General features: G+C 38.0%; 1 protein-coding gene across 1 annotated transcript in view; it reads right to left on the bottom strand.

The window, feature by feature from the left end:
- The window catches only part of THADA (THADA armadillo repeat containing), a 166,010-nt gene that overhangs the window by 54,819 nt on the left and 98,864 nt on the right, over positions 1-12,327 (bottom strand). Inside the window, exon 30 of the mRNA XM_074897106.1 lies at positions 7,725-7,840. Coding sequence (XP_074753207.1) covers positions 7,725-7,840 — 116 coding nt within the window. The remainder of the gene's footprint in view (positions 1-7,724; positions 7,841-12,327) is intronic.

Here is a 12,327-nt window from a genome sequence, read left to right as displayed (position 1 = left end):
GCAAATCTCTGTGAAGTATTCTTTTGTGACCAGATTATTCTAATATGTGACCTGCAATTCTATCTTCTAAACACACCGAGAAATGCATTTTTTATGATTGAGTCTTGATATAGTAAACTCTACATAATCCTTAGGGGGCTATCCATAGGGAGCTTTATCCTCGGAGGGTTGCTGATGAACCAGGCCAAGCTGGCCTTGTACTGACCACACTTTACTTTCAGAGAGTTCTGGAAAATGATCATTTGTCACTCACGGAGGCAACAAAGCTTATGGAAATAGCACCTACACATACAATGAGCAGCTGATTAAAAGATTAAATCTCTCATTATTTTGGTTATGTGCTTTTAAATTCTGCAGTTTTCTAAAGACCGAGGTTTTGGGAGTATATTTGTTTAGAAGGCAGCCTTCATATTTTAATGTATTTTCTCTCAGAGCCCACATCTGTAGCACTGAATCAACATGCATGGCCTTCCTCTTGTCTTCTTGAGGAGACATTAATAATTGATTTAATTATTAAACTCTGTCCATAACATTTTTAACCATGTAATACAAAACCAGCACATCAGTAAACACCACGGTCAACAGACCTATATTTAATGGAAAGTATTTAAAAAAAAAAAAAAAAAGGAAGCCTACACTACCAAGTAATCCTTGCTGAGTTCCTGGAAGTGCAGGAACACCCGCATAGAAATACAAACATCTAGTAACAGTGCATCTGCTTGCCTACTTGGTGCTTTTGAGATCTTCATGGAGTAATTACAATGTGCACAGTCCCCTTGACTTGCCCATTTTATAAGACTAGCTCATCCTGCATTATAGCAGGCCTTTTCTCCAAAGGGAAAATTGCTCATCTGGTGATTTAAGTTCTTCTACCATCATCAAAGCTAGACTATTATGCTGCTGTTAGTTTCCCTGGTAAAGGCAGAGAATTTAGTGCTTCAAAATGAAGCTACACAAATTATTTTTTCATTGTGATACCACCAAGAACATCCTGAGTTTCTGCTATTAAGAAAAATTAATTTGTGCTCTGGCTGTCCTTGGTGAATGATACTGAAAGGCTGTGTTCTGTTGGCATTGTTTTTAGCATACTGGACTGAAAAAATAATCCTGTCTGTTCTTTTTTTCATTCTCTTAATGAGAACCGCATGTGATCCCTTAGCAGCATCCTAAAAAACTTAGAGAGGTCAAACTAATCTCATGTGCAGATTTGATGAACTTTACACAATTAACAGCAGGGGTGTTACCTATAAAGAAGCAAGCTATTAAAACACTTTTGTTTACTTATTGGAAAGCATTTTTAGATATGAGTGAGGATTTATGTCCAAAACCTGTACTTGTGTGTGGTTTTGTGCATCTTCTGAATGTTGCACTGGTGGAGGGAACACCCCTTAAACAGCCTTAATCAATTCTTAATATTCTCTGATGTTCATATTTAAGTTAAGAGTATACCTATGAACCAGAGTCAAAGAATGTTTTACCTTATGCAAAGTACATCTTAAACTCCAGTCCGAAGTTTAAACATCTCTGCTGATACCCAAAGCAAGTGTTCCAAAACAAGAAATCACCAACTGCCTAAATAAAGAATTTGTAGATGTGTTAAGGATACTGTTATCAAAACTGGTGAGAGTAGACTTGGAGCAGCACAGAAACCTGAATCAGCCCCCTAAAAGCACGTAAGATTTAAATGAATGCCTCCAAGAACACATTTATGAACAATGATGTAACTGTTATGACTCTGCTCTCAAAAGCAAAGACAAACCAGGCTAAATTAAGACTTATGGGTCAGAAAGTGCAGATTAATAAATTACCACTGTGCACCTGATGTGCAGTAACTGTTCATACTGGTGTGCTTCACTTTCAGCTGGAACAGGACAACAAAAATTTCCCTTAATGTTCTGTGTGTGTAAGAGCACACACATGAACTACTGCTCTAGCTCATCTGACAAAATGTAACTTCTCAATTTGAAACCTAACAAATAGGCTTCAATAGAGCCAGGCTCAGTCCTTGAAACTATTTTCAATTTTTTAATATGGCTGCATAATACATACAGACCACTACTGAACAATAGTAATTAACCGCACTTCTCAACGTGTAGGTTTTAAGGAAAAAAATGGAAAAGTGGAAAAGTTAGAAGACGGGCAGATGCCAAAGGCAGGCATGGCCTTGGAAGAACAAGAAGGTTTGTCCTGATGCACTGAAAGAGGTGAGGGAACTATCCAAAGAGAAGGCTATCACTCTGCCAAGGATAATGATCTTCATTATATCCTTGATCTTCTTGCTATTTTAAGGGTACAAAAAGCCCCTTGCGGCTCCCAAATCATGTCCCCCTTCCCAAAATCATACAGAGGCTGCCTGCAAAGCTGCAAATAGCCAAGAGCATCTTGCACCTATATCTAGAGAGGCCTACATGTGCCACTGTCTTTAATAGCCTGTTCAGTAAAAATCACTGTCTCTGCTAAGGGGCAATGAGAAGAATAAGGGCACATTTAGGTTACACTCTTCGAGCCACAAAGTCCTGAAACCACAGCGAGGTCACATTGCTGCTTTCCACACAGATGGCCTAAGTGCACCTTGCATGAAGTTCCTTCTAGGAAGGACCTAAGACTGGTTGCCTGCCTCTCATCACTCACATAACACTGCCAAAAGCAGAGGGAGGGAAAGGGGACACTGCAGGCTTGATGGAGTGTCATGGCCATCAATTTTCCAAGTAAATGTCCCCTGCAGTGTTATAAAATACCTGTGAGATTTCCCTCATTCAGAGCACTTATAGGTGGATCATCTCCTAAAGTCACCATGCAGAAAACCAAGCAGCAAGTATCTCAGTGGGCAGTGATTCAGATTTTAAGACGGAGCCTGGAATAAGTTTTACATGTGTTTGTTGTGTAAGCCTGAATCTTGTGCCCCTGTATCAGGGCTCATTTGTATTTTTAACAGTCCCATCCATAAAGCAGAGTACTAAGCAGCAGCACTGCAGAGCATGGAATATTTGGGTTATAAAACTAAGTGCACACACTGCAGGCAGTCCATTCCAGAGGAACTAGTGACTCTTTGCAAAATGCAAAGCCAGTTGGTTTTATACAAGGCTGTTCCACATAAGTTAGTTTCAAGAAAGCAGCCTTCTTAAAAGTAAACTTTCCCAGTGCAGACAAGCTCTCAGCTAAGAAATGGCACATGGCTAGAGGCTAGCAGAGTATGTTATTTGACTTCTGGCAGAACCTCAAAGTCTTCTCCCCCTCCTGTGGTCTCCAGTAAGGAGGAAGGCGGAAAAAAAAAAAAAAAAAAATCAAACTAAAAACACTGGAAGACAGCATCATACAGCAAAGCTGTGCAATGACATGATTTCACAAATTTTCCAATATCAATACTTTGCCATGCCAAAGGCTACAAATGAAACAAGACAGGCATTTCCGGGACTTCTGTACAACAAATTACCAGCTCCAAAGGCTGCTCTTTTAGCTTTCTGTATTTATGAAGCAGAAGGCATCTAGAGTTAGTCTCGTAACTCCTTGGTATGCAGTTGAGCTAAAAACTACTATTTTTAATTATTTTTTTTAATCCTTATGAAAGAGCTTTGAACTCTTTCAAAGGCTTAGCTTGATATATTATTTTTTTACAGCTTTCACCAGACTGATTTCCATCACTTCATTCCATCAGCTCAGTTCTCCAACAAAGCAGACTATGTATTTTTAAAACTTCTGTTCTTCTCAAAGACCCTGCATCTCCCAGACTTGCAAAAAATGGAATAAACTAACACTGCTGTGGGGATGGGGGGAAGCAATAACATTACTAAACCACTTTAACAAACAAACATAGCTAAAACAGAATAAAACCACCAAATGGAGTATAAACCTGCAAGTAAAGCAAAAAGTTTCAAACATCACCTCGAAAAGTGGATGGAAGGCAGGTCTCATTCACCAAAACATCAAAAATGGAAATACTACTTTTGAATACTCAAAAATGTTAGTATTTCGAAGATGTAAAGAAACTCAAGGAAGGTGGAAGAAAGATTTTTTTTCTTTTGATATTCTAATATATGCTACTAAAGAGAAAAAGCAACCATGTCCCATTAACATGAGAAGCCTGCCTTCACAACAGACAGAAAATACGACTGAAACAGTGAATGTTTTATGAAATTCAGTTTAGGGGATGTGAGTCATTATTTTATTGTCTAAAGCAAAATCAGGTGAGGGAGTGGAGGAGCAAAAAGAGCTCAATTTATTGCACAGAATGTGTAATAGTTTCTTGAGCTATTCTACACCACTACATTCTGATGAAAGGAAATTACATTCTGGACCTGAAAAGGTAAAAACCCCCAATCTAACAAAAAACCCCACCCAGTTCAGCAAACAGCTGAAGAACAATAATCTTTCCTCCAGATACATATACATGACAATTAAGCCTCATTTTTAAGAACTACTTATGCAATCCAAAATTTTGTAATTCAAGTTTCTCAGAGTTTTTCCATAGTACAAAGGAAGTATGTAGTTAAAAGAACATCAGCAAGAACTTTACAGAACTAGCACAGAAATGTGAATGAAGACTCATGTCTGGATATAACTCCCCTCTTCCTCAAATTCACAAACCATCTTCCCATTATTTGAACTTTTTTTACCCTTTTAAGCTTAATAGTGAGTGCCTCTAATACCCTCTTTTCAGTCACTGGACTACAGAACCAGTGACACACTAAGTTAACTCCTTATGAAAAAGTCCGAAGAAACAAATGGAGATTCATTGATTTTTCTCTGTGGTACTCACTGTCTTTGCCTGAACTGAAAGAAGGTAAGAAAGACTGTACATGGACTGAGGGTCCAGCCAGCCACCACCCTCACTGACAACCAGCAGCAGATGCATGCCAAGAAATCTAACAACAGAGCATGAATGAAGTGCTGGTTTCCTGATATGCTCTCCCAACATGCAGAAAACTGCACAGACGGACTTACTTAGTTTCACAGCTCAGTTGCCAAGCAACCTCCCAAAACTCCTTTAAAACAAGAAAAAGAAAAAACAACAACAAAACCCCCCAAACGCACTGTTCATTGCAGAACAGTTGTTCAGCTCCACGCAGCCAAATAGAAATGGTAAAGCTGCACACTGAATGTGGGAAACTAAAACTACCAAGAAAACAATATCTATTTCAAAATATTTGTTTGTTTGTTGGGGTTTGTTTTGTTTTGTTTTTAAAAATCACACCACACTGAACATATTTATCTCAAGCAGAAAGTTAAGAGGTAGGCATATTTTTTCAACTTTATCATTTATTGTAGTCTTAAGTCTAAAACATAGTTGGAAGTAAATAATTTGGTTACCAAACACTTCATGGATATTTTACTTGCATATTTTAGACTTTAAAAATGAAAAACGAAAAACCCACTCCTTAGCTCAAAGTGTGCCTAAAGACATATGGCTGTATGGGCTCAGAGAAAATGACAAAGCCCATCAGAAATTTACAGAAGTCTGTAAAAAAACCTAGTGTTGCAAATGTGCATGCTCATAATATAAAATTTTACTATCTGGGGAGAAAGACTTTAAAAAAGCTTTATGTATAGCATTAACTGCACAATTGAGAATGCATGAATATGAAAAGGAAGCTATGACAAACTGATAAAATGGAAACATGCTACTCACAGAGGGTTAATATTAGCATAAACACCTGAGGCTTTTTATAGTTAAGTGAAAGAGAAAATACATCTCTTCAAGCAAATACTTATACCATGTACAGGATTTCTTAAGGAGAGAAAGAAAACATTTCCTTTCTGGAGATAATACCAAAAAAACCCCAAAAGCACTAACATGACTGATGCATTAAAAAGTCCAGTTCTGAAAAAATACTTTGAAAACAGAATTTATTTAAAATCTGTAATAGGCAAGAGCCTGGTCCTTACCTATTTGCTGCAGGAGAAAGAGGTTTGAATTATTTAGCACTAGTATTTTTCTACTGAATTTGGTCTCAGGTGTTTGGTTTTTTTCTTTATAACAGCATCAGTGGATTAAATTTAATTAAGTAAATTACCATTCTCCTTTAAAGACAGAAAAACGCTATGCTGAGTCAAGTCAAAATGTCCACCAAATCCACTATGATGTCTCCAGCTGGGGCAGAGAGCAGATACACAAGAAAGTTGCCAAAAAAACCTCTCTAAACTTACAAAGCTGAGAATTTCTCGAGCCAACTGCAGTATCTACATACTTTGTAACCACACTGGGTTTTTTTTCCATGACTGTTCAATCATTTGTTAAAAACTCAGATAGGTTTAAAACCGACAGTATCTTATATCATGGAGTTCCATAGCCAAACTAAAATGACATGAAAACATTATTTTGTTTCTTTTAAATCTGCCACCTTGTATTGAAAGGGATACTAATTACCTGACCCCTTTCCATGTGACTTCAGAGCATTATTTTTTTTTCTCATGTCATCCCTCAGTTGTGCCTTTTCCAGGCTAGAAGAAATCTCAGCCTATTTAATCATTCCCCATTTAGAAACTATTCTATATTTGTTGTCAGACTTTTTACTGCCCCTCATTTCTACTGTATCTTCTTTGGGATTTACACAATATTCAAATATATAACACATTAATACACAAACATCAGAGTGTTTTCTGTTTTGGTCTGCATTCTTTTTATGACATTTGCCCCCTGCCCTCTTGGCTCTACCAAGAAAGAACTAGGGTGATTTTTTTCAAACAAAAAAATCTGCTTGGTCAACCGCTCTTCCCCCAAGTTAAAAGTCCAGACTGCTTTATTCATGTGCATCATTTCACAATTATTTGCAGTAATTTTACCTGCAATATATCATCATTCTCACTCTCTCAGGAAAATCTGCTGTAATTCTCAAAGATCAACTGTATCTTGCGTACCCCAAATCATTTAATACTGGCAGAAGACCGCCTCAACCCCCTAGTCACCTCCTTTCTCAAAATCATTTATGATTTTACTTTTGAAGATCACAAGTTCACAAAGTAACACGGGTTTTATCAGAGATCCACACTAGACTGCACTGTGCACACTGTACTCTGGAATATTTTACCCAGTTATTTCTCTACACAAAGACTTGTGCTCTCTATCCACAACTGATTCCTTTAAAGATTTTAGTGGGAATTTTCAAAAGCAATTGATAAGATCAAGTAGATTTAAAAAAAAAAAAAAAAGAAGAATTTCCTGATTACAGTATATAGGTCATCTGAAGATCCTTTTACAGAAACCTAAAGAAAATGTTTCCAAAACTATCTGGGATTGTTTGTAGGCAGCTAAATACTTTTGATAGTTTCAAAAATTGCTATATTTTTCTACTACTTCTTTGTAAAGGTCAAAGTCAGAGAAAACAGTAACATAAAAACCTTGTATATATGGCATATTTTTCTTAGCCCAGAAGCAACATTCATCCTCAAAAAGGCTAATTCTACAGGCATTTTTACCCACACTTTTTTCTTTTTAGTGACTGGACTATAAAATTTATCTGAAAATGAACTAAGAGAAGACTGAAAACCGGTAATGCACACAGGTGAAGTAGACATTTTTTTTCATCCTTGCTTTTTAAAAAAAACTAAACCAAACAACATGTCGACTAAAAAGCCAACAAGCATCTAAAGTTTACGTGTTTCTAGAGAAATAAATCTGTCCACCGTGAAAAAAAAAAAAAACAAACAAAAGAAAACACCCCATCAGCCAAGCCTTCCACGTTACTAACCTATGTGTATAAACATAGATACCTTGTGGTTTATCTTACCTTTTAGCCAACCACAGTTTGGTTCTTATACAGGTAACGATGTCACCCAGTCCCTGATGAAAGTCCAAACTAACGAGCTGTTTTGATTCTAAGTATGACTGCAGCAAGTGAAAAACCTAAATAAAAAACAACAAAAAATTAAAAAATTGAAACTAGAGTCTCTAGCCACTGCTTTTCCTCCAAATAACTGTAAGATTAAAAAAAGCCACCTGAAAAATGAACAATTATTACTCAAGGAAGAACACATATTCATCTGTCATAACAACAGATAGAATTCTTAAATCCCTAAATTGCCTGTTCTTTAAATTTCACTTTTCACAGTACTTGAACAACGGAAGACAAAAAGTGCTGGAAGATGTTAGCCTCTGTGAAGTAGCAGCCAGATGAACACCACTTCTACTGGCCCCTGCCAACTTAAGCATCCTTCAACTTTCAACTTTTGTGCAGTGCCATCTGCTCACCAGTGCCAGCACTACTGTCTGTGGAACACACTGGCAGCTTGGCCCACTGGGTGGAGCAGGGCCAGTTGCACTGTACAAGTACAACCAAGGAGACAGAGAAGGGTCTTTAAAAACCACATACTGATCAAAAAGGCTTTTTAAAGGCAGTAGAATTATCATCTATAACCACTCTGAAGTGCTGAGAGAAAAGTGTCTTTATTCCTGCTCCTGAGATCCTTCATTCAGGGCTCCAAACACAGTGGGCCACTGGGTTTCACAGGGAAGGGAGATGCTCACACCTTTCCCTTCCAAAGACAGGGAAGACTGAGCTCCTACGCGGAGGCTGTGCCCTGACTGAGCTATCTCCTCCAAATCTTCACATAAAAGCCTAGCAGACATGTCTGTAAAGGAAAGAATTCAACATACCAAAATAGCTTTCTGGTCAGACACGTAAAAAAGCAAATAATTTCTGTTCTTAGAGACCTTCCTTTGCTATTTAAATACAGGTTTTCCAAGTAGTATTGAATACATAGAAAAGTGTTAAGAAAAAACAGAGTTAAAAAAAGATGTATGGTCATCTAGATCATAAGCATGAAGAGCAAATACTGGATAATATATGAAAGCTGATACCAAGTGCATAGTGGAGAGGGACTCTTCAAGCCCAGCCCCTGCAGTACCCACGCTCTCTGCATTTGGGAGAGGGAGCATGACACACACTTCTGACACAAGTGACGATGTCCATATCATCCCACTAAAGTTATTACCTTTCCCATTCACATGCAAGTGAAAACACCTAGGTGAATTAATTTCTAAATGAAAAAACGTGGAGATATATGTGCAGTACTGAAGCCTAATGGGAAGGATCTTGCTTGGGTTAAGGAAGTTAAATTACATGTGCAGTTTGGAAGCTGGAACAGGAGAAACAGGGTGCTAACTCTCCCTCTTTCTTTAATTTCCCTTACAGACTCCAATTTGAAGTTCTGTTTGCCTACACAGGTAAGTTACATTGATAGACATGACAGGGTTTCTATGCAAATTGAAAAAGTACATCCCCAATTATTCACTAAAAGTGGCAATATGCACAATTTAGAAAGCTTTAGAGGTGTTATCAGACCATTTCTGAAAATACATACACAAGCATTTTATATGGAAACACTCTTAATGTGTGAGAGTATTAGCACTTCATACTTGCAAAGTGACAATTTTATGACTAACAGATCAAGCAGAGACCTTCACTTCACTTTGGGAAAAGAAAAGCCTTTATGTCCAGATTTTTACATGTCAGATCTTGGTCTCCCGCATTCCAGCTGTCACTTGCTCCTGGGGTTATATTTTTTTTGTTTGTTTGCTTGTTTTGGAAACACAAGCCCCGCTGCATAGCATTAACTTGACACAATTTCATCTGGGTTATTTTTTCTGAAATTATTTGAGTGGAAAAACAGCTGCACTGGTTTCAAATAAGCACGGAAACAGAACAGAAGAGATGTCAAGAGACTATCTAAGCCATACAAACACTGAGGCAGGGTCTAAACATTCTCTGATGAAACAAATGCTTGACTGTCCTAATCCTGAAAACAGCCAAGAAAGCCGATTCCAAAATATTTGTATGCAATCTCTTATAGTGTTTCACCCTCAAAATCCAAGCTCTTGAAGTAAGGTGTTCCTCTCCACTCCCATCCTTGCCCTCACAGTAAACAACTGTTCTCTGGACGCCATTCAGTCAGTCTAGATTTTTTCCTAGTGAGGTACTTATTAAACACAGAGATCCCAGTGGGCCCCCGTTGACAGGAGCAATGAAATAAACTCTCATCCTCCTGTGTTAGCAGGTGCTCTGTAGGCAAGAGACATCCTGGAATGATAGCTCCCATCTTGTCTTTCTGGTTTTTAAATCTTCTGAAGTCCTCTGTACTGAATCATTTTGTTGACAGCAGACCATCTAAGAAGGTCTTTCAAAGACCTTTTTGAATTTGACCTTTTTCTACAAAACACTTTGCAAAAGTGCAGGCTTGCAAACATTTGAGAGTGTCACCAGAGATCTCTACCTTGAATCCTCTTCTTCAGCCTGTGCAACTGTCTGCTTACTAACACAGGTTACAGAAGCTATCTACTCAAATTAACTTTCTTTGTGAAAAACACTGCACAAAGTTGCCACTACTAGTAGTTTCTCTGTATTTTACTGTGGTTGCCCTTAATCTGTTAAATAATGGACAGTATAAAAGAAAAGGGGTGAAAAAGGAAAATTATATATATGCAAAGCTCCTCTTAATACCTTTTATATCCTCTGCTAATTGAAAACCATTTGGTGCCTTAACCTTTCTGATTTTATTCTTCTGTGCTTCTCTTCATTTCCAGGAATAAGAGGGGATTTACCTCTAAGCAATAATATAAAATTTGTTTCACAGTTATGAAGGGACTATCATATTTTTTCCTAGAAGCTTAAATTAATCTCTTCAGCTTTGAAAACAACTCTAGAAGTACCTCCCCTCCTAAACACACAGGAAACCTAAGTAGTTCGATAGTTCAAGCAAAAGGTCTTGAGAGAGGGAGAACTGTCGGTCAAATTTGTGGATCTAATTTAGTGCAGGTAGGAAACCCAGTACTGAAAATGTAATCAAAACTCCTCTGCAGTTCAGTCTCTATATGAACCATATTTAAGCAGTAGAATTAGAAGGTACAATTCATGAAAGAGTTTGATTCACTCTTGAAAAACACTGACATTAATCAATGTTCAACTACTACAGTTCTAACTTTTGATATATGCAAAATCCTCATTTTCTCATTATTCCAGTGTAAGTCCTCTATCACTTATTCAGGTCCCCTCAACAAATTTTAGACCTAGAAAGCTTTCCCTCACAAAGGAATTTTTTTTTCAGCATAAGATTTTACAATGCCTAAACTAAATTTGAAATTGTAATTAATGTTGGCATGTTTTATTCAAAGCCTTCTTTTATGTAAGGTAAAACTGGAGGCAACCAAACAAGCAATCTGTAAAGGTCAACCTCAGTAGTTCTTCACTTCCATCATGTGTGACACATCATTCTTTGGCTTACAGTAATACTGCTGTAGACTACAAGCCAGGCAATGTTGGCAGGGGGAGGTACCAAGTTTTATGAGACTGTTTGATACAGATAATAAAATAGACAGGTTTTCCAGCACATGGCTCTCCTCAAGTCCAAAATACTACTCAATTTAAAATCCTCTGCTAAATTTCTCACTTACACATAAATGCAATGAGGTCATGGTTTTCCTTTTGTATGTGGGACTATTTTATTACATTAAGCCAATATACTAATGATCTTTTCTTTTTTAAAGGTAGTTTTACAAAATATTTGCACCACCTGTAGAGGAAGGTTTACGAAGATTTACAGGATGACAGCAATTATCTTTGACATGAACTCAACAACAAAAAAGCAGCCTGAAAACATCTTTGAGATGTTGGGAGACTTTTTAATAGGATTGAAGATGCAACACCCTGTGTTCTGTGAACCCCTGCATTAAAGATGGTGATTTGCTGGATGCTCAAAAATCTTTTCTTTCCCTGTGCAGGCTGTTCAGGAGTTCGGCTAATACACCAGCAGGACTGTACAGACTGCCCGTCAACCTGGGCAAGAGTTGTTAAAACAGTGCAAGCCACAGGAAGTCCAGACACTCGGACACATCATGGGGAACAGTGTCCAGTGATTGACCATTCTGAGACCCTTTGGTTCATGAGGTACTACTAACTAAACCATCCAAGGCAGCATGTCCTCATCTGTTGCAGGTAAAACCACCAGCATCGGAGGACTTCCTAGTGCAGAATAACACAGCAAAACAAAACAATTTTTAAAAGGCACCAAGCCAGTTCAGGTGTGACACTATATCCTGATTTGCAAAACCCAAGGACCCAGCATTCCAATAAATGGGAGCCGTGTTCTGCTCTCTAGTCATTCCCAACTTCCAGTACCTTTCCTCCCTTCCTTGGCATTGTTGATGCTTCATCCTTGTTCTTCAACTGTAGAAGCCTCAAGGAAAGGGGAAAAAGAGAAGGAGGGCAGGGAAGGGAAGAGGCAAAAAAGGAAACAGCTGGCTTGGTTCCCTGCTGGTCAATCAGCACACATATCCTTCTGTCCTGTTCACATCCATCCCCCACCAAGCAGCATGCTTTCAGATGTAACACTGAGAGA

Source organism: Athene noctua, chromosome 1, assembly GCF_965140245.1.
Source record: "Athene noctua chromosome 1, bAthNoc1.hap1.1, whole genome shotgun sequence".
NCBI lineage: Eukaryota > Metazoa > Chordata > Aves > Strigiformes > Strigidae > Athene > Athene noctua.
This window is presented reverse-complemented; position numbering and strand designations above follow the sequence as displayed.